Genomic DNA, 27,911 nt, shown 5'->3' with positions numbered 1-27,911 from the left:
TTAAAGCAATGATTTAGTTGTCATTTGTCACATGAACAAGTGCTATATAAATTTCGTATTTCGTGACGTTATCTTGGTTATCAACATATAACAAATATATAAGCCCACCATTACGGGTGAAGGAACTTTGAGATTGTATGAACTATCTAAGTTTCAATATGTTAATTTTTTTATGATATTTACTTATAAGCCCTTCTCGATAGACATAAAAATCGTCGTTGTCGTTCTTTGTTCAAATAAATTTATTTAGTTTTAAGTTAATTTACCGAAAGGAAAGAGACCCAAAAATTAATATATTTTATACAATTGGACCAGAAACCGGGAGATAACGTTATGTTTTAGAAATTTGTGTATGTGAAAACGGATTAATTAATTTGGAGACGTTGTTTGATTGATCTTGATAATTTTGAAAATAATAAATTTCAGTTGTGAATTTAAGGTTTAAAAATAGATATCAAGATCTTTTTGGCATAGTTTTTTAATTCATTTAGGAACCAATTCAAACAAAACTCATTTTAGTGATCTAATTACCAGTTATTTCGATTTTAAAGATATCATATCTCTTTTTAGGCTTAGGTAATGTTCATACTGTATACCAGACCGTTACGGAAAATGTTTAGGTTTAAATGGATATTAAACACAGTTGCTAGAATATCGCTTTGCTTGTAGACCACAAGAGCCGCTTTTGTAATCAATACGTCAAAGGATTTTTACTACTTTCTTAATGTTTTGTAATATTCATCATCACTAACACTTCAACAATGTAACATTTTCAAAACCGTTTATTTATTCTATGTTTATTATATTTATTCTTTATTCAAACAAACACTTTTATACAGAAACGTTTCAAGCATAACAATCTTTACCGGATTACTGTCAGCCACTAGTCAAATATAGTGACTTTCGTACAAAATATTTTAGACAGGGTAGATACTATTACATCATTACGAAATTGTTATCCTTTAAAGCTTAATTGTTTTACTAAGTTTCTGCTGACTAGCAGGTATGTGGTATGTCTTGTAAGTGGAAAACAAAGACCTCGCAGTGACCCATGACGAAGTATTTAAGTCACGGCCGTCTGAATAGTGTGTGTACAAAATCTTTATAGTGTTTACTACAATATACTCGTATATTGATAATAATCTATTTAAACTGAGAGCTAAAATACAAATTGAATTCTTGTTACAGATTATTTTAACACTCGCTAAAAACCTGATTGGTTTTCGTTTATATTTTATTATACAGTAGATTCTGCTTATACGGCCTGATTTACATTAATTTCAAATACCTAGATACTGTTAAATGAAACTACTAAAAATATGCAATTAAAAATTTGATTTAATATATATAGCTCCGGTAATTATTTGCCAATTCTTTAAAATAGTTAAAATATACTTATTAATCCCGTTTAGAATGATTACTCCATGTTTGTGTAATTATTGTACGTGATCAATTATTTTAAGATTATTGTTAATCTCTCACACCATACACTGCGTTTGGAAAATACATTTTTCCTCTCACAGACACAAGCCAAAAACAAGGGTATGGATAATTAATATGAAGACTAAATGCACATTATGATTTATGCAGGATCACAACTAAAGTGAATGGATAGTGCTACGGCTGACGTTCCCTGGTATAAAATATAAAATAATATGGTTTTAACCGAAGCGTGAAATAAAAGACAGTTTAAAATTATTTCGTTTAATATTTATGCATTTTAAGACTTCCAACTACATTATAGTAATTTTTACAAAGAATATAAAAAAAGTATTTGAGTTGAGCATAAATTGAAGATGTAAATATTACATACTTGGCAGTAACAGACATATGAACAGTGATAAGCTACTTCATAGTATAATAGTGTTTAATCAGCCATTCTGATAAATAAAAGTAAATAAATATAAGTTTACCTCAACTAAAATTATTTTGAAAGCGTCCAAGTATTGTCGGACGATTTCAAAATTCATTCTGTAATAATATATAGTCTAAATATATATACTAATGCATCACAAAGTGATATCGTTAATCTTCTTTCGCCTTAATTATCAAATTCTTTTTATTTTTCTTGTCGTTCGTCATGTCGTCCAGAACTCTGGCATTCACGGCTATCCTCCTTAAACTCTTTCTTGGAGGTTTAATTTGATTCTTCAAGAGATTCTCCAGTTCTGGTAGAGATTTGATTTCTTTTAAGTCGTTCATTTCAATGCTACGTCCTCCATTTAATCTTCCGAAGTACCGGTAAATGTCATTCGACGCTTGACATTGGCCACAATTATAGGGAACAGATACAGCATTAGGGAAGTTTTGTTGCGCAGTTTGCATACCAGTATTATTTCCAGGACAGTTGGGAACGAATACGACTGGTATGAACCCTATAATGCCATAAGGTTGGTACCCTTGGTAAGGGTATTGGTTATACTGCATTTGTGGAGAAGATTGTTGATTATTTTGGCCTGGATTCAAGAGATAACAGGGACATGATGCGGGGCTTGGCACGATCGGCAATGGATATGGTATAACATATATAGGGAATGGCGGCTGCTGACTGGGCGGGGGGTAAACTGGTGGTTGAACACCTGTTCCGGAAGGTGCACCGACGGAATCGGGAACTGAAATAACATTAAAAAAAATATTTAAAAAATATACACTTTTAATTTTTTTGTTTATAAATATAAAAATATGCATGTTTTGAAATCGTGTCTAGTTGCTGCTTCTCCATTGCTAGTACGCAATTCAATTTGGAGAGATCAATGCCTATTTTGAATTAATCTTAATTTGAGAAGAAAAGTGTAAGGTTAACTCATGATGGCTGATTCGTACTACTGGATCCTAGGTTATGAAAGCAGGTAAGAATAAAGTGTCAGATTCTAGTAATACTTATAAGCATTAAAAATTATAAGCATATATATTCAACCCACCTTGACCGGGTCCATTTGGTCCACCAGGTCCTCCGGGACCACCGGGACCGCCGGGTCCACCGGGACCACCTGGTGCTCCTGGGCTGCCGGGTGCTCCTGGGCTAACCGGGTAAGATCCACCTTGTCCTGTAAGCAGACGGATTGGGTAGTTAAAAATATATTTTCCACATTTTATAAAAGTTTTCTGAGACAACGTTGCAAAATGTTTACCAGGTCCAGTTTGTCCACCAGGTCCTAAAGGTTGATTAGGTCCACTTGGTCCATTTGGCCCACTCGGTCCATTGGGTCCATTGGGTCTATTCGGTCCATTGGGTCCGCCAGGTCCATTTGGTCCAGCTGGTCCACCGGGACCGCCAGGCCCTCCTGGTCCACCGGGTCCACCAGGTGCTCCAGGGCTACCAGGTGCACCAGGTCTGACGGGGTAAGATCCACCTTGTTCTGCAAAGAGACGATCGAGGTCAGTCGATAAATATAAAAATGTAGATATGTTAGAAGTTTCCTTAAATGAAAACTGCAAAATCCTTACCGGGTCCAATTTGTGCACCGGGGCCTGATGGTTGATTTGGTCCACTCGGTCTATTGGGTCCATACGGGCCATTGGGTCCGACCGGTCCACTGGGTCCATAAGATCCACCTGGTCCACCTGGTGATCCAGGGCTACCGGGGCTGCCAGGGCTGCCAGGGCTACCGGGGCTGCCAGGACTTCCCGGTTGACCGGGAGATCCAGGACCGCTAGGGTAGTACCCACCTTGTCCTTAAATCAAAAAGTTTATGTTGTAAATTAATCTTATTAAAAAGAGAGTAGACAGAAAATATGTTGTTCACTAACTTTGGTTTTATTACGACTATAGCAGAGTGACGGTCAATTTATATGTCATTGAAATTAAATCATAATTTTCCCTACCTTGTCCGGGATAATATCCGCTACCAGGTCCTTGCGATGGAGGTGTGCTAGGGCCACTTGGTCCTGCTGGTCCTCCGGGACCACCGGGACCGCCGGGTCCACCGGGACCACCTGGTGCTCCCGGGCTACCGGGTGCTCCTGGTCTAACCGGGTAAGATCCACCTTGTCCTGTAAGCAGACGGATTGGGTAGTTAAAGATATATTTTCCACATTTTGTAAAAGTTTTCTGAGACAACGTTGCAAAATGTTTACCAGGTCCAGTTTGTCCACCAGGTCCTAAAGGTTGATTAGGTCCACTTGGTCCATTTGGCCCACTCGGTCCATTGGGTCCATTGGGTCTATTCGGTCCATTGGGTCCGCCGGGTCCATTTGGTCCAGCTGGTCCACCGGGACCGCCAGGCCCTCCTGGTCCACCGGGTCCACCAGGTGCTCCAGGGCTACCAGGTGCACCAGGTCTGACGGGGTAAGATCCACCTTGTTCTGCAAAGAGACGATCGAGGTCAGTCGATAAATATAAAAATGTAGATATGTTAGAAGTTTCCTTAAATGAAAACTGCAAAATCCTTACCGGGTCCAATTTGTGCACCGGGGCCTGATGGTTGATTTGGTCCACTCGGTCTATTGGGTCCATACGGGCCATTGGGTCCGACCGGTCCACTGGGTCCATAAGATCCACCTGGTCCACCTGGTGATCCAGGGCTACCGGGGCTGCCAGGGCTGCCAGGGCTACCGGGGCTGCCAGGACTTCCCGGTTGACCGGGAGATCCAGGACCGCTAGGGTAGTACCCACCTTGTCCTTAAATCAAAAAGTTTATGTTGTAAATTAATCTTATTAAAAAGAGAGTAGACAGAAAATATGTTGTTCACTAACTTTGGTTTTATTACGACTATAGCAGAGTGACGGTCAATTTATATGTCATTGAGATTAAATCATAATTTTCCCTACCTTGTCCGGGATAATATCCGCTACCAGGTCCTTGCGATGGAGGTGTGCTTGGGCCACTTGGTCCTGCTGGTCCTCCGGGACCACCGGGACCGCCGGGTCCACCGGGACCACCTGGTGCTCCCGGGCTACCGGGTGCTCCTGGTCTAACCGGGTAAGATCCACCTTGTCCTGTAAGCAGACGGATTGGGTAGTTAAAGATATATTTTCCATATTTTGTAAAAGTTTTCTGAGACAACGTTGCAAAATGTTTACCAGGTCCAGTTTGTCCACCAGGTCCTAAAGGTTGATTAGGTCCACTTGGTCCATTTGGCCCACTCGGTCCATTGGGTCCATTGGGTCTATTCGGTCCATTGGGTCCGCCGGGTCCATTTGGTCCAGCTGGTCCACCGGGACCACCAGGCCCTCCTGGTCCACCGGGTCCACCAGGTGCTCCAGGGCTACCAGGTGCACCAGGTCTGACGGGGTAAGATCCACCTTGTTCTGCAAAGAGACGATCGAGGTCAGTCGATAAATATAAAAATGTAGATATGTTAGAAGTTTCCTTAAATGAAAACTGCAAAATCCTTACCGGGTCCAATTTGTCCACCGGGGCCTGATGGTTGATTTGGTCCACTCGGTCTATTGGGTCCATACGGGCCATTGGGTCCGACCGGTCCACTAGGTCCACTGGGTCCATAAGATCCACCTGGTCCACCTGGTGATCCAGGGCTACCGGGGCTGCCAGGGCTGCCAGGGCTACCGGGGCTGCCAGGACTTCCAGGTTGACCGGGAGATCCAGGACCGCTAGGGTAGTACCCACCTTGTCCTTAAATCAGAAATTTTATGTTGTAAATTAATCTTATTAAAAAGAGAGTAGACAGGAAATATGTTGTTCACTAACTTTGGATTTATTACGACTATAGCAGAGTGACGGTCAATTTATATGTCATTGAAATTAAATCATAATTTTCCCTACCTTGTCCGGGATAATATCCGCTACCAGGTCCTTGCGATGGAGGTGTGCTAGGGCCACTTGGTCCTGCTGGTCCTCCGGGACCACCGGGACCGCCGGGTCCACCGGGACCACCTGGTGCTCCCGGGCTACCGGGTGCTCCTGGTCTAACCGGGTAAGATCCACCTTGTCCTGTAAGCAGACGGATTGGGTAGTTAAAGATATATTTTCCACATTTTGTAAAAGTTTTCTGAGACAACGTTGCAAAATGTTTACCAGGTCCAGTTTGTCCACCAGGTCCTAAAGGTTGATTAGGTCCACTTGGTCCATTTGGCCCACTCGGTCCATTGGGTCCATTGGGTCTATTCGGTCCATTGGGTCCGCCGGGTCCATTTGGTCCAGCTGGTCCACCGGGACCGCCAGGCCCTCCTGGTCCACCGGGTCCACCAGGTGCTCCAGGGCTACCAGGTGCACCAGGTCTGACGGGGTAAGATCCACCTTGTTCTGCAAAGAGACGATCGAGGTCAGTCGATAAATATAAAAATGTAGATATGTTAGAAGTTTCCTTAAATGAAAACTGCAAAATCCTTACCGGGTCCAATTTGTGCACCGGGGCCTGATGGTTGATTTGGTCCACTCGGTCTATTGGGTCCATACGGGCCATTGGGTCCGACCGGTCCACTAGGTCCACTGGGTCCATAAGATCCACCTGGTCCACCTGGTGATCCAGGGCTACCGGGGCTGCCAGGGCTGCCAGGGCTACCGGGGCTGCCAGGACTTCCCGGTTGACCGGGAGATCCAGGACCGCTAGGGTAGTACCCACCTTGTCCTTAAATCAAAAAGTTTATGTTGTAAATTAATCTTATTAAAAAGAGAGTAGACAGAAAATATGTTGTTCACTAAGTTTGGTTTTATTACGACTATAGCAGAGTGACGGTCAATTTATATGTCATTGAGATTAAATCATAATTTTCCCTACCTTGTCCGGGATAATATCCGCTACCAGGTCCTTGCGATGGAGGTGTGCTAGGGCCACTTGGTCCTGCTGGTCCTCCGGGACCACCGGGACCGCCGGGTCCACCGGGACCACCTGGTGCTCCCGGGCTACCGGGTGCTCCTGGTCTAACCGGGTAAGATCCACCTTGTCCTGTAAGCAGACGGATTGGGTAGTTAAAGATATATTTTCCACATTTTGTAAAAGTTTTCTGAGACAACGTCGCAAAATGTTTACCAGGTCCAGTTTGTCCACCAGGTCCTAAAGGTTGATTAGGTCCACTTGGTCCATTTGGCCCACTCGGTCCATTGGGTCCATTGGGTCTATTCGGTCCATTGGGTCCGCCGGGTCCATTTGGTCCAGCTGGTCCACCGGGACCGCCAGGCCCTCCTGGTCCACCGGGTCCACCAGGTGCTCCAGGGCTACCAGGTGCACCAGGTCTGACGGGGTAAGATCCACCTTGTTCTGCAAAGAGACGATCGAGGTCAATCGATAAATATAAAAATGTAGATATGTTAGAAGTTTCCTTAAATGAAAACTGCAAAATCCTTACCGGGTCCAATTTGTGCACCGGGGCCTGATGGTTGATTTGGTCCACTCGGTCTATTGGGTCCATACGGGCCATTGGGTCCGACCGGTCCACTAGGTCCACTGGGTCCATAAGATCCACCTGGTCCACCTGGTGATCCAGGGCTACCGGGGCTGCCAGGGCTGCCAGGGCTACCGGGGCTGCCAGGACTTCCCGGTTGACCGGGAGATCCAGGACCGCTAGGGTAGTACCCACCTTGTCCTTAAATCAAAAAGTTTATGTTGTAAATTAATCTTATTAAAAAGAGAGTAGACAGAAAATATGTTGTTCACTAAGTTTGGTTTTATTACGACTATAGCAGAGTGACGGTCAATTTATATGTCATTGAGATTAAATCATAATTTTCCCTACCTTGTCCGGGATAATATCCGCTACCAGGTCCTTGCGATGGAGGTGTGCTAGGGCCACTTGGTCCTGCTGGTCCTCCGGGACCACCGGGACCGCCGGGTCCACCGGGACCACCTGGTGCTCCCGGGCTACCGGGTGCTCCTGGTCTAACCGGGTAAGATCCACCTTGTCCTGTAAGCAGACGGATTGGGTAGTTAAAGATATATTTTCCACATTTTGTAAAAGTTTTCTGAGACAACGTTGCAAAATGTTTACCAGGTCCAGTTTGTCCACCAGGTCCTAAAGGTTGATTAGGTCCACTTGGTCCATTTGGCCCACTCGGTCCATTGGGTCCATTGGGTCTATTCGGTCCATTGGGTCCGCCGGGTCCATTTAGTCCAGCTGGTCCACCGGGACCGCCAGGCCCTCCTGGTCCACCGGGTCCACCAGGTGCTCCAGGGCTACCAGGTGCACCAGGTCTGACGGGGTAAGATCCACCTTGTTCTGCAAAGAGACGATCGAGGTCAGTCGATAAATATAAAAATGTAGATATGTTAGAAGTTTCCTTAAATGAAAACTGCAAAATCCTTACCGGGTCCAATTTGTCCACCGGGGCCTGATGGTTGATTTGGTCCACTCGGTCCATTGGGTCCATACGGGCCATTGGGTCCGACCGGTCCACTAGGTCCACTGGGTCCATAAGATCCACCTGGTCCACCTGGTGATCCAGGGCTACCGGGGCTGCCAGGGCTGCCAGGGCTACCGGGGCTGCCAGGACTTCCCGGTTGACCGGGAGATCCAGGACCGCTAGGGTAGTACCCACCTTGTCCTTAAATCAAAAATTTTATGTTGTAAATTAATCTTATTAAAAAGAGAGTAGACAGAAAATATGTTGTTCACTAACTTTGGTTTTATTACGACTATAGCAGAGTGACGGTCAATATATATGTCATTGAGATTAAATCATAATTTTCCCTACCTTGTCCGGGATAATATCCGCTACCAGGTCCTTGCGATGGAGGTGTGCTTGGGCCACTTGGTCCTGCTGGTCCTCCGGGACCACCGGGACCGCCGGGTCCACCGGGACCACCTGGTGCTCCCGGGCTACCGGGTGCTCCTGGTCTAACCGGGTAAGATCCACCTTGTCCTGTAAGCAGACGGATTGGGTAGTTAAAGATATATTTTCCACATTTTGTAAAAGTTTTCTGAGACAACGTTGCAAAATGTTTACCAGGTCCAGTTTGTCCACCAGGTCCTAAAGGTTGATTAGGTCCACTTGGTCCATTTGGCCCACTCGGTCCATTGGGTCCATTGGGTCTATTCGGTCCATTGGGTCCGCCGGGTCCATTTGGTCCAGCTGGTCCACCGGGACCGCCAGGCCCTCCTGGTCCACCGGGTCCACCAGGTGCTCCAGGGCTACCAGGTGCACCAGGTCTGACGGGGTAAGATCCACCTTGTTCTGCAAAGAGACGATCGAGGTCAGTCGATAAATATAAAAATGTAGATATGTTAGAAGTTTCCTTAAATGAAAACTGCAAAATCCTTACCGGGTCCAATTTGTCCACCGGGGCCTGATGGTTGATTTGGTCCACTCGGTCCATTGGGTCCATACGGGCCATTGGGTCCGACCGGTCCACTAGGTCCACTGGGTCCATAAGATCCACCTGGTCCACCTGGTGATCCAGGGCTACCGGGGCTGCCAGGGCTGCCAGGGCTACCGGGGCTGCCAGGACTTCCCGGTTGACCGGGAGATCCAGGACCGCTAGGGTAGTACCCACCTTGTCCTTAAATCAAAAATTTTATGTTGTAAATTAATCTTATTAAAAAGAGAGTCGACAGAAAATATGTTGTTCACTAACTTTGGTTTTATTACGACTATAGCAGAGTGACGGTCAATTTATATGTCATTGAGATTAAATCATAATTTTCCCTACCTTGTCCGGGATAATATCCGCTACCAGGTCCTTGCGATGGAGGTGTGCTTGGGCCACTTGGTCCTGCTGGTCCTCCGGGACCACCGGGACCGCCGGGTCCACCGGGACCACCTGGTGCTCCCGGGCTACCGGGTGCTCCTGGTCTAACCGGGTAAGATCCACCTTGTCCTGTAAGCAGACGGATTGGGTAGTTAAAGATATATTTTCCACATTTTGTAAAAGTTTTCTGAGACAACGTTGCAAAATGTTTACCAGGTCCAGTTTGTCCACCAGGTCCTAAAGGTTGATTAGGTCCACTTGGTCCATTTGGCCCACTCGGTCCATTGGGTCCATTGGGTCTATTCGGTCCATTGGGTCCGCCGGGTCCATTTGGTCCAGCTGGTCCACCGGGACCGCCAGGCCCTCCTGGTCCACCGGGTCCACCAGGTGCTCCAGGGCTACCAGGTGCACCAGGTCTGACGGGGTAAGATCCACCTTGTTCTGCAAAGAGACGATCGAGGTCAATCGATAAATATAAAAATGTAGATATGTTAGAAGTTTCCTTAAATGAAAACTGCAAAATCCTTACCGGGTCCAATTTGTGCACCGGGGCCTGATGGTTGATTTGGTCCACTCGGTCTATTGGGTCCATACGGGCCATTGGGTCCGACCGGTCCACTGGGTCCATAAGATCCACCTGGTCCACCTGGTGATCCAGGGCTACCGGGGCTGCCAGGGCTGCCAGGGCTACCGGGGCTGCCAGGACTTCCCGGTTGACCGGGAGATCCAGGACCGCTAGGGTAGTACCCACCTTGTCCTTAAATCAGAAATTTTATGTTATAAATTAATCTTATTAAAAAGAGAGTAGACAGAAAATATGTTGTTCACTAACTTTGTTTTTATTACGACTATAGCAGAGTGACGGTCAATTTATATTTCATTGAAATTTAATCATAATTTTCCCTACCTTGTCCGGGATAATATCCGCTACCAGGTTCTTGCGATGGAGGTGTGCTAGGGCCACTTGGTCCTGCTGGTCCTCCGGGACCACCGGGACCGCCGGGTCCACCGGGACCACCTGGTGCTCCCGGGCTACCGGGTGCTCCTGGTCTAACCGGGTAAGATCCACCTTGTCCTGTAAGTAGACGGATTGGGTAGTTAAAGATATATTTTCCACATTTTGTACAAGTTTTCTGAGACAACGTTGCAAAATGTTTACCAGGTCCAGTTTGTCCACCAGGTCCTAAAGGTTGATTAGGTCCACTTGGTCCATTTGGCCCACTCGGTCCATTGGGTCCATTGGGTCTATTCGGTCCATTGGGTAAGCCGGGTTCATTTGGTCCAGCTGGTCCACCGGGACCGCCAGGCCCTCCTGGTCCACCGGGTCCACCAGGTGCTCCAGGGCTACCAGGTGCACCAGGTCTGACGGGGTAAGATCCACCTTGTTCTGCAAAGAGACGATCGAGGTCAGTCGATAAATATAAAAATGTAGATATGTTAGAAGTTCCCTTAAATGAAAACTGCAAAATCCTTACCGGGTCCAATTTGTCCACCGGGGCCTGATGGTTGATTTGGTCCACTCGGTCTATTGGGTCCATACGGGCCATTGGGTCCGACCGGTCCACTGGGTCCATAAGATCCACCTGGTCCACCTGGTGATCCAGGGCTACCGGGGCTGCCAGGGCTACCGGGGCTGCCAGGACTTCCCGGTTGACCGGGAGATCCAGGACCGCTAGGGTAGTACCCACCTTGTCCTTAAATCAGAAATTTTATGTTGTAAATTGATCTTATTAAAAAGAGAGTAGACTGAAAATATGTTGTTCACTAACTTTGGTTTTATTACGACTATAGCAGAGTGACGGTCAATTTATATGTCATTGAAATTAAATCATAATTTTCCCCACCTTGTCCGGGATAATATCCGCTACCAGGTCCTTGCGATGGAGGTGTGCTAGGGCCACTTGGCCCTGCTGGTCCTCCGGGACCACCGGGACCGCCGGGTCCACCGGGACCACCTGGTGCTCCCGGGCTACCGGGTGCTCCTGGTCTAACCGGGTAAGAACCACCTTGTCCTGTAAGTAGACGGATTGGGTAGTTAAAGATATATTTTCCACATTTTGTACAAGTTTTCTGAGACAACGTTGCAAAATGTTTACCAGGTCCAGTTTGTCCACCAGGTCCTAAAGGTTGATTAGGTCCACTTGGTCCATTTGGCCCACTCGGTCCATTGGGTCCATTGGGTCTATTCGGTCCATTGGGTAAGCCGGGTTCATTTGGTCCAGCTGGTCCACCGGGACCGCCAGGCCCTCCTGGTCCACCGGGTCCACCAGGTGCTCCAGGGCTACCAGGTGCACCAGGTCTGACGGGGTAAGATCCACCTTGTTCTGCAAAGAGACGATCGAGGTCAGTCGATAAATATAAAAATGTAGATATGTTAGAAGTTCCCTTAAATGAAAACTGCAAAATCCTTACCGGGTCCAATTTGTCCACCGGGGCCTGATGGTTGATTTGGTCCACTCGGTCTATTGGGTCCATACGGGCCATTGGGTCCGACCGGTCCACTGGGTCCATAAGATCCACCTGGTCCACCTGGTGATCCAGGGCTACCGGGGCTGCCAGGGCTACCGGGGCTGCCAGGACTTCCCGGTTGACCGGGAGATCCAGGACCGCTAGGGTAGTACCCACCTTGTCCTTAAATCAGAAATTTTATGTTGTAAATTGATCTTATTAAAAAGAGAGTAGACTGAAAATATGTTGTTCACTAACTTTGGTTTTATTACGACTATAGCAGAGTGACGGTCAATTTATATGTCATTGAAATTAAATCATAATTTTCCCCACCTTGTCCGGGATAATATCCGCTACCAGGTCCTTGCGATGGAGGTGTGCTAGGGCCACTTGGCCCTGCTGGTCCTCCGGGACCACCGGGACCGCCGGGTCCACCGGGACCACCTGGTGCTCCCGGGCTACCGGGTGCTCCTGGTCTAACCGGGTAAGAACCACCTTGTCCTGTAAGTAGACGGATTGGGTAGTTAAAGATATATTTTCCACATTTTGTACAAGTTTTCTGAGACAACGTTGCAAAATGTTTACCAGGTCCAGTTTGTCCACCAGGTCCTAAAGGTTGATTAGGTCCACTTGGTCCATTTGGCCCACTCGGTCCATTGGGTCCATTGGGTCTGTTCGGTCCATTGGGTCCGCCGGGTCCATTTGGTCCAGCTGGTCCACCGGGACCGCCAGGCCCTCCTGGTCCACCGGGTCCACCAGGTGCTCCAGGGCTACCAGGTGCACCAGGTCTGACGGGGTAAGATCCACCTTGTTCTGCAAAGAGACGATCGAGGTCAGTCGATAAATATAAAAATGTAGATATGTTAGAAGTTTCCTTAAATGAAATCTGCAAAATCCTTACCGGGTCCAATTTGACCACCGGGGCCTGATGGTTGATTTGGTCCACTCGGTCCATTGGGTCCATACGGGCCATTGGGTCCGACCGGTCCACTGGGTCCATAAGATCCACCTGGTCCACCTGGTGATCCAGGGCTACCGGGGCTGCCAGGACTTCCCGGTTGACCGGGAGATCCAGGACCGCTAGGGTAGTACCCACCTTGTCCTTAAATCAAAAATTTTATGTTGTAAATTAATCTTATTAAAAAGAGAGTAGACAGAAAATATGTTGTTCACTAACTTTGGTTTTATTACGACTATAGCAGAGTGACGGTCAATATATATGTCATTGAGATTAAATCATAATTTTCCCTACCTTGTCCGGGATAATATCCGCTACCAGGTCCTTGCGATGGAGGTGTGCTTGGGCCACTTGGTCCTGCTGGTCCTCCGGGACCACCGGGACCGCCGGGTCCACCGGGACCACCTGGTGCTCCCGGGCTACCGGGTGCTCCTGGTCTAACCGGGTAAGATCCACCTTGTCCTGTAAGCAGACGGATTGGGTAGTTAAAGATATATTTTCCATATTTTGTAAAAGTTTTCTGAGACAACGTTGCAAAATGTTTACCAGGTCCAGTTTGTCCACCAGGTCCTAAAGGTTGATTAGGTCGACTTGGTCCATTTGGCCCACTCGGTCCATTGGGTCCATTGGGTCTGTTCGGTCCATTGGGTCCGCCGGGTCCATTTGGTCCAGCTGGTCCACCAGGACCGCCAGGCCCTCCTGGTCCACCGGGTCCACCAGGTGCTCCAGGGCTACCAGGTGCACCAGGTCTGACAGGGTAAGATCCACCTTGTTCTGCAAAGAGACGATCGAGGTCAGTCGATAAATATAAAAATGTAGATATGTTAGAAGTTTCCTTAAATGAAAACTGCAAAATCCTTACCGGGTCCAATTTGTCCACCGGGGCTTGATGGTTGATTTGGTCCACTCGGTCCATTGGGTCCATACGGGCCATTGGGTCCGACCGGTCCACTAGGTCCACTGGGTCCATAAGATCCACCTGGTCCACCTGGTGATCCAGGGCTACCGGGGCTGCCAGGGCTGCCAGGGCTACCGGGGCTGCCAGGACTTCCCGGTTGACCGGGAGATCCAGGACCGCTAGGGTAGTACCCACCTTGTCCTTAAATAAGAAATTTTATGTTGTAAATTAATCTTATTAAAAAGAGAGTAGACAGAAAATATGTTGTTCACTAACTTTGGTTTTATTACGACTATAGCAGAGTGACGGTCAATTTATATGTCATTGAAATTAAATCAGTATTTTCCCTACCTTGTCCGGGATAATATCCGCTACCAGGTCCTTGCGATGGAGGTGTGCTAGGGCCACTTGGTCCTGCTGGTCCTCCGGGACCACCGGGACCGCCGGGTCCACCGGGACCACCTGGTGCTCCCGGGCTACCGGGTGCTCCTGGTCTAACCGGGTAAGATCCACCTTGTCCTGTAAGCAGATGGATTGGGTAGTTAAAGATATATTTTCCACATTTTGTAAAAGTTTTCTGAGACAACGTTGCAAAATGTTTACCAGGTCCAGTTTGTCCACCAGGTCCTAAAGGTTGATTAGGTCCACTTGGTCCATTTGGCCCACTCGGTCCATTGGGTCCATTGGGTCTATTCGGTCCATTGGGTCCGCCGGGTCCATTTGGTCCAGTTGGTCCACCGGGACCGCCAGGCCCTCCTGGTCCACCGGGTCCACCAGGTGCTCCAGGGCTACCCGGTGCACCAGGGCTTCCGGGTGCTCCAGGTCTCACGGGGTAAGAGCTACCTTGTCCTGTTAATAGGTATTTGGCAAATGTTGAATCTGCTGACTTATATTTTGATTATGTAACTCAATGCCCCTTTTCAATTTGGCGTAACACGATAAAATTTATGTGTAAGGGAGGGGCGTACACAGAGATTTGGGGTAGTGTAAACAGAATGTTTGAAAAAAAAAAAATTCATAATAATTTCCTCTTCTAAGACATTTTTAATATGTGCTCATAAAGTTACAGGAGTCCGAACAGAACTAACATATATTTTATAAATCTATCAACTACCTCTGAGGCCCGCTATTACCTTAGAACGATCTGTTGATCACTGCCTTATGAAAGTTATTTAAATCGGAATATCCAGAGGAGATCCAAACATTCTTATAATTATTATTTTAAAACAACAAACAAGGAAAACAAAATAATGTATCTGTGTTTACATAACTTGCTAGCTAATTTTAATTATCATATTACTTTTTATTAATACGAGTAACTTTACCTTTTTTTAGTTAAATCTAAACTGGTCACATACTTTCCCTTTGTAATAATTTTATTTTTATCATCAAATGACAACATTGAAAATGTACTCGTAATTAATATCGTTAAAGATAAATAATTAGTACAGAGCTCGAAGCTATAACTTTCCGTAATTTTTTACTAAATTTTCTAATTAGTTTATTTAATGTTATTCACTTGCGCTTAGAAAGACCATAGTAACAAAATGGCGAAAAAAATATCTGAATGGTAAACCGACATATTAAATAGTCCCTTATCATTTGACAATCAACTCAATTTCTATGAAGTTTTAAACGAGTAGGGTTATGGAAGCAGTGCTTCTTGAACACTAACATATGCATAGTTTTTGCACACACACACATGCAAATGTTTCCTGCATTCAACTCGGGATTTGTACATTGTCCTTGAGATTATTTGTATAGAATATATACACTGAGTACTTGTGCTTACGGCCACTTTGACTGGAAAGCGGCACTAGCTGCTAGCAGCATCCGATTGACAATGTTAGTTTTTACGTTGATAGATAGCACTTTTTACAAATTTAACAAGTCATGAATCAAATAAAAAATTAAATATCTGTAAAAATTCGTTTTCCGTAATGTATTATTAAAAATATGTAATTAAGAATTAACCAATGTGGGTTTAGTTGTGATATGGGTAGGGTAAGCAGTGCTAATTTGCATCTATGGTGTGTACGCCACGGGTAAAAGTTATACGAACATTAGAATTATTTGAAGACATATCTATTTAGAATGTAGTTAACTATGAAATCCAGTACAATAATGGTACTGAAGTGAGTTTTCAGTGCGCTTATAAAAAAACAACTGACCTTGACCTGGGTAATAGCCTGAGTTTTGTCCTCCTGGGCCAGATGGTCCGGATGGACCTCCGGGTCCACCGGGTCCGCCAGGACCGCCAGGTGCTCCGGGGCTTCCGGGTGCTCCAGGTCTCACGGGATAAGAGCCACCTTGTCCTGTTAATAGATATTTGGCACATGTTTAATCCAGTGACTTAAATTTTGTCTTTTTATCTCAATGCCCCACGTCGTCATTTTGGCGTAACATGATAAAATTGATCTCAAAGTTATACGAAGACTAGAATTACTTGACGACATATCTATTTAGAATGTAGTTAACTATGAAATCCAGTACAATAATGGTACTGAAGTGAGTTTTCAGTGCGCTTATAAAAAACCAACTGACCTTGACCGGGGTAATAGCCTGAATTTTGTCCTCCTGGGCCAGATGGTCCGGATGGACCTCCGGGTCCACCGGGTCCGCCAGGACCGCCAGGTGCTCCGGGGCTTCCTGGTGCTCCAGGGCTTCCGGGTGCTCCAGAGCTTCCGGGTGCTCCAGGTCTCACGGGATAAGAGCCACCTTGTCCTGTTAATAGATATTTGGCACATGTTTAATCCAGTGACTTAAATTTTGTCTTTTTATCTCAGTGCCCCACCTCGTCCATTTGGCGTAACATGATAAAATTGATCTAAAAGTTATACGAAGACTGGAATGACTTGATGACATATCTATTTAGAATGTAGTTAACTGGGAAATCCAGTACAATAATGGTATTGAAGTGCGTTGTCAGTGCGCTTATAAAAAACCGACTGACCTTGACCTGGGTAATAGCCTGAGTTTTGTCCTCCTGGTCCAGATGGTCCGGATGGACCTCCGGGTCCACCGGGTCCGCCAGGACCGCCAGGTGCTCCGGGGCTTCCTGGTGCTCCAGGGCTTCCGGGTGCTCCAGGTCTCACGGGGTAAGAGCCACCTTGTCCTGTTAATAGATATTTGGCACATGTTTAATCCAGTGACTTAAATTTTGTCTTTTTATCTCAATGCCCCACCTCGTCTATTTGGCGTAACATGATAAAATTGATCTAAAAGTTATACGAAGACTGGAATGACTTGATGACATATCTATTTAGAATGTAGTTAACTATGAAATCCAGTACAATAATGGTATTGAAGTGCGTTGTCAGTAAGCTTATAAAAAACCGACTGACCTTGACCTGGGTAATAGCCTGAGTTTTGTCCTCCTGGGCCAGATGGTCCGGATGGACCTCCGGGTCCACCGGGTCCGCCAGGACCGCCAGGTGCTCCGGGGCTTCCTGGTGCTCCAGGGCTTCCGGGTGCTCCAGAGCTTCCGGGTGCTCCAGGTCTCACGGGATAAGAGCCACCTTGTCCTGTTAATAGATATTTGGCACATGTTTAATCCAGTGACTTAAATTTTGTCTTTTTATCTCAATGCCCCACCTCGTCTATTTGGCGTAACATGATAAAATTGATCTCAAAGTTATACGAAGACTAGAATTACTTGACGACATATCTATTTAGAATGTAGTTAACTATGAAATCCAGTACAATAATGGTACTGAAGTGAGTTTTCAGTGCGCTTATAAAAAACAACTGACCTTGACCTGGGTAATAGCCTGAGTTTTGTCCTCCTGGGCCAGATGGTCCGGATGGACCTCCGGGTCCACCGGGTCCGCCAGGACCGCCAGGTGCTCCGGGGCTTCCTGGTGCTCCAGGGCTTCCGGGTGCTCCAGAGCTTCCGGGTGCTCCAGGTCTCACGGGATAAGAGCCACCTTGTCCTGTTAATAGATATTTGGCACATGTTTAATCCAGTGACTTAAATTTTGTCTTTTTATCTCAATGCCCCACCTCGTCAATTTGGCGTAACATGATAAAATTGATCTCAAAGTTATACGAAGACTAGAATTACTTGACGACATATCTATTTAGAATGTAGTTAACTATGAAATCCAGTACAATAATGGTACTGAAGTGAGTTTTCAGTGCGCTTATAAAAAAACAACTGACCTTGACCTGGGTAATAGCCTGAGTTTTGTCCTCCTGGGCCAGATGGTCCGGATGGACCTCCGGGTCCACCGGGTCCGCCAGGACCGCCAGGTGCTCCAGGGCTTCCTGGTGCTCCAGGGCTTCCGGGTGCTCCAGAGCTTCCGGGTGCTCCAGGTCTCACGGGATAAGAGCCACCTTGTCCTGTTAATAGATATTTGGCACATGTTTAATCCAGTGACTTAAATTTTGTCTTTTTATCTCAATGCCCCACCTCGTCCATTTGGCGTAACATGATAAAATTGATCTAAAAGTTATACGAAGACTGGAATGACTTGATGACATATCTATTTAGAATGTAGTTAACTGTGAAATCCAGTACAATAATGGTATTGAAGTGCGTTGTCAGTGCGCTTATAAAAAACCGACTGACCTTGACCTGGGTAATAGCCTGAGTTTTGTCCTCCTGGTCCAGATGGTCCGGATGGACCTCCGGGTCCACCGGGTCCGCCAGGACCGCCAGGTGCTCCGGGGCTTCCTGGTGCTCCAGGGCTTCCGGGTGCTCCAGAGCTTCCGGGTGCTCCAGGTCTCACGGGATAAGAGCCACCTTGTCCTGTTAATAGATATTTGGCACATGTTTAATCCAGTGACTTAAATTTTGTCTTTTTATCTCAATGCCCCACCTCGTCAATTTGGCGTAACATGATAAAATTGATCTCAAAGTTATACGAAGACTAGAATTACTTGACGACATATCTATTTAGAATGTAGTTAACTATGAAATCCAGTACAATAATGGTACTGAAGTGAGTTTTCAGTGCGCTTATAAAAAACCAACTGACCTTGACCGGGGTAATAGCCTGAATTTTGTCCTCCTGGGCCAGATGGTCCGGATGGACCTCCGGGTCCGCCAGGACTGCCTGGGGTTCCAGGGCTACCGGGTCTGCCAGGTATACCCGGGCTGCCGGGTGTACCAGGGGAACCAGAGGTACCAGGCGTGCCAGGATAGTAACCACCTTGTCCTTTAGAATATTTATTGTAAACGATTTTTGAAATTCATTGCAAAAAGTAGTGTTTCTCTATGTTTATTTTTTTCATTGTTTTGTTCATCAATACCAAAATAATTTTAATCTAAGGACAATTTAATTTTTATTAAGAAAAAAAAAACGATTTTATGTAATGAATTCTTACCTCCTGGATACACAACACCAGGTTTTGGGTTGCTGTTTTGTCCAGCGCTATCTGGTGGTGGACGAGGTGGGCTTGTCGGTTTCGGTTTTGGTAGAGGGCGAGGAGGAATTCCACCAGGAGTTTTACCACATCCTCGTGGCATGTATAGCTTCTTCCATGGTACTATCTGACCAGGAAGAGGACTCGGAGTCACCAAACTAGAAATATGAATAATGTATTAATAGTCTACTCATTATTATTAGGATGAATGCTGTTTCCAATATGTAATATGCAATGAACAAGTAACGAGTAGTATACGTACTTTTCATCGTATTCATGGTTTTCCTCTGGGAAAACTTCCACAGGTTTTTCGGGTTCTATAATTCTGTAGCCGTGGCTATCAGCGACGTAGTGTGTGACGCGAAGGTAACCGTCAGGGTCAACGTAGCCGTAGCAACCGTAAGTCACACCATCGGGGCCTTTATTTTCATGGTGAAATTGACCGTTGGGGCCTACATCGTAACCGAATCCGTATGCACCTAAAATGTACGTTTACATTCCATTCAGACTATGTTTTGAGATTATGAGATCTAAAATTTTCGCGAGTATTCATTTAAATGAAACTAGTATTTTTCGGATGAACTACGCGCGATTTTTTTTTGTATAAAACTACATACTCCCGACGTTTCGGTTACTTTGCAGCAACCGTGATCACGGGCAGTCGAGATATCACCACATCTCGTCTGCCCGGGAGTATGTAGTTTTTTACAAAAATAAATCACGTGTAGTTCATCCGAAAAATACTAGTTTCATTTATATGTTTTGAGATTTTTTAAATATGACATACAGGAAAATTAAGAGACGGATAATAGTTTAGGTATGTTTGGTTTTAATAACTTAAAACGCTTACTTTATCGGACAATAAAGATATGTTATACTCACTAGTGTCGTAGTTGGTTTCATAGTACTGTGTTTTTTCATCGTCCTCAATATTAACTACGGTCTCCTTACTGTTATCGCCATACGTTCCGTAATCTCGAGCCTCGCGGGCGTCTTCTTGAATCAATGCTCTCGTTTCATTAGCATCTTCGGTAGCATGCGCTACTACCAGAGACACCTAGTAACAGATATAAGTTATTTCAGATATAACAAAGATGTAACATTACAATTCTTGATTAAATGGATTATATTCTTTATGAAGCAACAGAAATACTTTCAAATCAAGTTACTTGTTTAGAGGCTTCTCATTATTTTTTTTTACATTTGGTATAAATAATTGTAAGAGGTCTTGTATATTATAATCACGAGTCCGAAAGTTGATATGTTAATTCATGTTAATGTGACTTAATAACATACAAAATATGCTATGAAAATGAATTTTAAGGGCGTTGTTGTCACACAAATCAACAAATATTTCATTAAATTGATTGTTGAATACAAATAACTTCTAACTCTACTTTTATCACGTAATAGATCATTGAAATTTGTTAAAGGTATTTGCAAAAAATAAAAATGTTTGTTATGAATATTTTATACAATCTTAGATTGTAAAGAAAATGTTTCCAAAGAGCAACAATACCTGTACCTTATTTATTTACCTTTTTTGATTTTAATTAATTTTAGAAAGTATAGAGAAAAGTGAATAGAAAATTTCTGTGAATGCAAAATTATTGACATAGCAATCTCATTATATATGTATTTTATCACTCTATATGTAATAAAAAAGTTCTTCTTTTAGTCCAGCCTTAAAGAAACTTTTTCTATAATTGGTAAGAAGTGACATAACCATGTGACGCTCATAAAAGTTAACATAATTAATTCTTAGTTAAATACCACTTGAAGTTATGAAACTCATTTCGAATACAACATTAAACAGCAAAGACGAAGAGAAATGTTAGATTTTTCTGTTTTACCTTCATAATTATTTATTTCTCAAAGTTGCTGGCGCTCTTTGAGTACTTTGTTGGTAGTTTATTTTAGGAAGTGGTTTAAAAAATATATAAAAAGTTGAATGTAAACGAGAAAAGTGTTTTTTATAATTTGGTTTAAGTACTATCATTGTAATTGCTGTTCACACTTACTTATATTAGTTGATTATGTAATATATTGTGTAAAATACCGATAAGATCCACATTAATTCCTAACAAAAAAATTAATAATGTATTAGGGTTATGTGAGAATATTTTTTTTTACGAAAACAGAATTCTGATTATATTAACATTAATTTTACGGAAACGGATTACTTTTGAGATTTCGGTCAGGTCAATAGCGAATCTTTTTCCATACAAAGACGGATTAAAAATTCGGCTCACGGACGGTTTATATTTTAGTAACGACCATGGTGTTCTTGACCGTAACCTCGGCACAAACAAACCATCTTAAGTTTCAGGATCACGTACACAAGACAACAATCGAGAAAATAGAGTTTGATACGTTGACACGCGTAGGTATTTGGCAATAATTTAAGACAGTAGTAAGCTTTGCAATTTCACACAAAATTTGTTGCCTATTACATTTTTTTTTGTAAGTAAATAAAAAAAGGTTGTGCGTAGCAAGAATATTTTGTTACGATGTAGCGTTCGAACTGTCCATATGTAAAAAAAAAACATTTTACTAGTACTTCTAGAAGAAAGTTTGTAAACAAATTTATGGAAATATTTATTTAATCAGTAATGAGAACATGTAAAATTATTTAGAATCACCTATTTTTAAACAATGTAACATAATAATTTCTATTCTCAATTTTATATTCATTTTACTCTAAGGCATTTTCTATATTTCAATAAATACTAACAACTCTTAAATCAGACCGTAGAAACAGTAGCGAAAAATACATAATTTTGTTTAAAATGTCTGATCGCTTATCGTAACAAAAGAAGTGAATATAACTTTATCTTCCTGAGAGATAAATCTTTGGCTGCTTTAAACTTTTCATAACTCCGACATTGGCGTCTCGCAGAAAATTTGCATAATATTTTATTGGCTTTTCTGCTCCGAGTCTTTGTATGCAAAAAACACAAAATAATAATTGAACAGCGGTTAAGACAAAATTAAAAGAATTAGGTTTTCTTTACTTTTTCTTTACAATGATTTTTTTTTGAATGATTCTATTTTAAGTTCTAGCTTTTTTAAGGCTTGAAAGTCAAAGTTAACTACCAGGAGAAAATGCTATAGTGATTTCATCTGCGTAATATTACCAGCAATTTATGTTTCTGTGTATGTAGATATATCAACACTAAATCCATTTATCATTTGTAATTTGGTAGTGCCAAGGTGCGGCGAGTGACGCCAGAAGTTTGTCATAAGGAGAATGTATGTTTGTGTGTTGTGTTAGACAGTAAACGACGCTGAAGGTCGCTGGGATCCGGCAGCTCTATTGAATATAATATTATAGACGCGGCGAAAGTTGTATTTTTATTTCAGCTTTATTCAAATATTTTATGCCTGTTTTAATCGGTAACAGTAACTCAACCCTATTCATTGTATGACCAGAACTGATGTAAGAAGATATTATTTTTCTTAAGCCTATAATATTTGTTGTAATGGAATTGTATTATATATATATTTGTAGTATTTTGCAATCCTATAATTGTCAAAGGATTTTAATAGCCAGTACAAACAGTAACAAATTTTACTCTCTTTTCAATAAGTTGCACAATTACATCAACAATGTACCTCGATAAAGTAATGGAGATCTTTGAAATTTTTGTGTTTGTTAATATATTCTTCTATATTAAAATATTCGGACATTTTTAAAGTTGACATTGACGGATGTTAATCGTTAGATATTAACGCGAGAATCTGATCACGATAAGCGGTATAATGTTTAATAATGTAAACATATTTTTGCTAACGCTGTTAGCAACTTTAAACAGTTGCATACTATCTGTATTTATTTAGCGCGGGCCATGAAATATTGGTATATGTTGCTACATAAGTTAAGTAATGGAAGATTGTTCACAAAACACTTGCGCATTGAATTATTGCAATTGAAAGTATGTTAGTAAAAAGCTTTAGAAGAATATTTTTTTATGCAAAATTTCATTAGACTGAACAAATTTTTAATTTTGGACTCATTAAATACTTTCAATCATTTAATATATTATGCTTGAATGTCTATACTACATGAAATATACGTGAGTAAAAAATATTTTAAATGAAGGGTCAAGAAAACAAGTATAGTTGGTGCTTGTATATATATATATATATATATATATATATATATATATATATATATATATATATATATATATATGTTTCTATTGAAATATGTATTTCAACATTTGAGAAGCGTCAGTTATTATATAATTTTATTATATTTGTACGTTCTATATACTTTAAAACATTATTTCTGTTCAGGCTTATTGTATTCTCAAGGCATGTATATTCCATTATGGTTATAATTAACTGATCAGTTTTAATAATCTTTTCATTTATTAAATATTTTTAATACTATGACCGCATTTTTCTTATATTATAAATCATAAGGTTTATAATTTTTTGCAACATTCGTTCTCTTTCATTTAATCCATCAATATTTAAAATCACGGCTAATAAATATAAAAAGACTATAGTAAGATGAGTAGCTTAACGAAGGACCCCATTTAAATTGCTAACACTGATCGTCTGCCTTGAAATTAATAATAAATTAAAATAAAAACCACTTGTGTCGTCGCGTTACCTTAATATTTAATTTCCTGTAGTTCTCTGTATAATTTGTATTTGTTGTTTTAATTAATATTTAGCAGGAAATGTAGGCAAAAAAAAAATAAGCATCACAACTATTTTCTTCGGAAATAAATAAGGTTCCTATATATAATTAATAAGGTTACTTAAGGTTAGAGCTATGAAGCTCTAACCTTAAGTGTCGCTTCATATTTTATTATATTGTTAAAAATTTATTCAAATGAATAAATCACTATCTTCTGAAGTAATACTCGATATCAGCCTCAATAATTAAATAATTATCTATAGCATTAATTTTAAATATAAATAATTTTCAAAATTTAATATTCATTTGATCTACACCCAGAACGCATTTCACAAGCGAAATGCAAATGCTGTGAAGATTATATATAATTTTTCTATACTAGTTTTCTTTAGTTGTTGTGATGTCTTTATAGCTTTGATATTTTATATATTTGGAATGCCGTTTGAGTCACTTACGTCATCGTTACAATCGAACATATAAGATATCAAAGGTGAGTTAGAGTGGATCCTCAACCTTTAAGACATATACTCTAACCGTTACATTGTCACATTCACCTTCACAACCTGGATAAAACGTATGATGTAAAAATAGAAATGACTCAACCTCGTCTAAATCGTGGCGAATAATACCCAGGTATACAATTTGAAGGAAATATTTTGAGAACTTAAAATAAAACTTTAAATTCAACATGACTAACCTTCTAACGCGTTTTTTATTTAAAATTCCACAGCTAAAGTTATAAAGTTCAAGTTAATAAATGGAATTATAAAATGTCAAAGCCTTGTCTAGAGCGGGATGAAATAAAAGAGAGACAGACATTTTTACAACCACTGCAGAAAACTAAAGTTTTCTTTTGTCATAAATGGGATCTCTAACTTGGATGAAATTTAACAATTACACCGTAATTTTATTAATGCTGGATGTTTTTGCTATATGATTCATCTTTTATTCGAAAGTCCCTTATGTAACGAAGTCCTCAATAGTACCCCATATGGGTGAATTCGACCCCAGTTTTGTCACAATACTATATGGATACCGTTATACGCAACCAGTTATGTCAAATTCAGTCATTATGCCGCCCACTGAATGATTAAATGATTGACAGCACAAAGAGGAAATACTTGTGCAAATCTGTCCATCCGATGCCGATGCCGATGTCAATGTCCTGTTATGTTATATCCCTTGCATCACCGGCTCGCAACAGGTTGTTTTAATAAAGGGAATCAATAAGAGAGATTAAATGTTACGCAATTAATGTATAAACCAACACTGAACACAACAAGATTATTCATAAATTTTTCATATTAATTTGGTATAAATTATTTTCTTACGGAACTCATTGTTTAATTCAGACAATCGTAATGTTAATCATGAATGTATGTTTTTTGTTCCCGAATTGTTAAATGTTTAAGTATTTTTTTGTGAACGAGAAACTTTCAGGTGTGGTTTATTGTATGGTTCATTATTTTTTTTTAAATTTATATTTTGGATTTCGTCTCGTGTTTTATATACCACCTATAACTCCAAACACATATATTATTATAGCTATTTTTTTTAGTTTATATTATTTATTTATAGTTTATATTATACATATTTATAACTTAATAGTCGTTCATTTATTTGTCCAACAGAAATTTGTTAGGTACGTTCTAACAATGGAATAATTTTCGAATTCATACTAGTTTCAAATAAGTCAGTTTAGAGGAGATCAAGTTTTCACAAGTTACGTTTTGCATGTGATGAATATGCACTTCTCGATATTAACATTTTATTCTATCATAAATTATATAACATCATTATCATTAATAAAATTTAAACATATCTTTCATAAATATCAAAAAATTTGATAACGGAAGATTACATTGAGTTATGCGGCTCTATGACCTTTTAAGACAAATAAAATAATTCAAATTAGTTAGACAAAAAATTTTTATGTTATTAATATGTAATAAATTATAAAGATCGCCAAGGAAATCTAGTGTTTCATCTGGTAGTAGATATCCTTAAATGGGAAGTCGTTAAAAATTTTAGACACGATTGTTAAACTCAAATTAAGACTGATATTTCAATGACTTCTGAACGCGAGTTTTATGGTTTTTCAACGTGTAATTTTTAATCTTTAACTATTATTATAGTGTTCATTTGATAACTACTTTTTTTACACTAAACTTAGTTTTAAATTGCAGATTAATATTATGATACGATTATAGCTTCAATTAAATATATATATATAAATAAAGGTTGTTATAAAAATAACATTATTTACTAATTATATTCAATGAAATAAGTATAGGGAACTTTTTTCAAGACAGTTTTGATACTGTTATAAAATGTTGCATTGTTATAGCTTCTGTAAATAATATGAATAAATACAAAAAAAAGACGGACGGTCATGGAAAACATCGTGAGGAAACCTGGACTTAAAATTTCAAATTATAAGTTTGAAATCACGAATCCGCCTGGAGCAAGCGTGGTGATTAATGCTCTAACCTTCTCCATGTAAAAAGAGGTATTTGCTCAGCAGTGGGCTCCGATAGGCTGATGAAAAAAAAACGAAAATTTTCTCGCTAACTCGAAATTTTTGTAACTTAATATTTCACAAGATGTTCAATTTTATATATTGTTACTTTAGCGCTTTTAAGAAAACACTGTATTTGGTTGATTTATTGAGGCTGGATCCATCATACACGCTTATCTTCCTTTGTTATTGCGAGTCGGAAAAAATTTATAACCTGACATACCTGCTTTTGGAATTGGACATTTTATATTTTGCGACATATGTAGTTAACTTATTCAGTTTTATTCTTGTATTTACATGTTGTCTAGTCGTTAGTAGGAGCTTTGAATTTTTATGTTGGTTTTACATCGATAAAGAACATTTAATTATTTTAATATTTCAGAAGTCAGGTAAAATGTAAAATTTAAAAAATGTTTTATATGTCTTTTTGTCTGATATAATTTTTTTATCGTTCGTTTAAACACCGAATATTTTTCACATTATTATTTGGACGTGAAATTAAAGAGCAATTAAGAAGAAGCAGAGTATTAAAACTTATCAGCTATTGATGAAATATAATTTTTGATATCATAATTTATTGCACTAGCAAAGGCGTTATTTAGCCAAGAAATCTTGTAAGATATACAAGAAGCTGGATAACAAGATGCTTAGAAAAGATTTACACATCCAGCGGTTGGCGACACCCATGATTGCGTCACGTCAGTAAAATACATGTTCATAATACAAATTATACATTTAATATCCATAGGACCTTGGTCAAAATAGCATTAAGTGATAACTTTACGGACACGTGATTTTTTTTTTTCTAAAACCTACTTTTATACCAACAAAGATTAGTGTAGTTAAGATAAATGTTGACTGATTTGAAAATATTTTAGTTGTATGCAATATCAATATAAATTAATAAAGACTACCGTGTAGTCTATGACTCAGACGAAACCAATGTAAGTGATAAGGTCAAGGTCGATAGAAAATATATATTTTTTTATAATATTAAAATTTATTACACATGATATTGAAACTTCTAGAAACGGAAAATATTAAGTCACCAATACGAATATTTATTAATATTCATGACATCTAAAGAATGTTATTTTTAATACGTATTAATTTTAATAAATAAGACAACATTTTTAATTTTAGTTCCAATGTCAAGAGTAATTTAATTAATTTGATTGGTTTTACTTAATTTATTATTATTATTCAGGAATAATAATAATAAATTAAGTACTTGTACAGAGATACTATAACTGGTTTTAATATTATTATATTGTTTATTTACTTAAACTATTTTTTTTAATTAAACTTACCAGAAAATAAAAGAGGAGTCCCGGAGCCATAGCCCGGGTTTTGGCCTGGCTGGCCAATTCGAGATGATAAAAGAAGCTCCAGCAACAACACAATTAGGCCTCTACACAGAGCCCGCTATACTCATGTCTTGCTAAAATTAGCTAACGTGCCCCGCTCACCAGCGGTTGACTTCAAA

The 27,911-nt window shown here is 41.0% G+C and overlaps 1 protein-coding gene across 8 annotated transcripts; it reads right to left on the bottom strand.

Annotated features, from left to right (window-relative positions):
* Nucleotides 1-1,688: 1,688 nt before the first annotated feature.
* On the bottom strand, nt 1,689-27,911 carry LOC116765788 (uncharacterized PE-PGRS family protein PE_PGRS54-like). 8 transcript variants are annotated; one of them, XM_061521883.1, is made up of 51 exons: nt 27,736-27,911; nt 20,139-20,313; nt 19,519-19,735; nt 19,218-19,414; nt 18,869-19,048; nt 18,460-18,639; nt 18,051-18,230; nt 17,642-17,821; nt 17,234-17,413; nt 16,843-17,004; nt 16,434-16,613; nt 16,061-16,204; nt 14,664-14,738; nt 14,241-14,351; nt 13,854-14,090; nt 13,538-13,765; nt 13,286-13,453; nt 12,935-13,135; nt 12,619-12,846; nt 12,367-12,534; nt 11,998-12,216; nt 11,682-11,909; nt 11,430-11,597; nt 11,061-11,279; nt 10,745-10,972; nt 10,493-10,660; nt 10,115-10,342; nt 9,799-10,026; nt 9,547-9,714; nt 9,160-9,396; nt 8,844-9,071; nt 8,592-8,759; nt 8,205-8,441; nt 7,889-8,116; nt 7,637-7,804; nt 7,250-7,486; nt 6,934-7,161; nt 6,682-6,849; nt 6,295-6,531; nt 5,979-6,206; nt 5,727-5,894; nt 5,340-5,576; nt 5,024-5,251; nt 4,772-4,939; nt 4,394-4,621; nt 4,078-4,305; nt 3,826-3,993; nt 3,448-3,675; nt 3,132-3,359; nt 2,922-3,047; nt 1,689-2,612 (listed from the first exon to the last, which is right to left on the bottom strand). In XM_061521883.1, the coding sequence occupies exons 1-51, from the start codon at nt 27,763-27,765 to the stop codon at nt 2,026-2,028; spliced, it is 10,233 nt and encodes a 3,410-aa protein (XP_061377867.1). In that variant the 5' UTR covers nt 27,766-27,911; the 3' UTR covers nt 1,689-2,025. The 8 variants fall into 8 exon arrangements, with proteins under 8 accessions (XP_061377867.1, XP_061377868.1, XP_061377870.1 ...); XM_061521884.1 differs by having other exon boundaries at nt 16,849-17,004; XM_061521886.1 differs by lacking the exon at nt 16,061-16,204.

Source organism: Danaus plexippus, chromosome 11 (genome assembly GCF_018135715.1).
Source record: "Danaus plexippus chromosome 11, MEX_DaPlex, whole genome shotgun sequence".
In the NCBI taxonomy this organism is placed as follows: Eukaryota; Metazoa; Arthropoda; class Insecta; order Lepidoptera; family Nymphalidae; genus Danaus; species Danaus plexippus.
The sequence above is the reverse complement of the archived record's forward strand: the minus strand, read 5'-3'. Positions and strand labels throughout refer to the sequence as shown.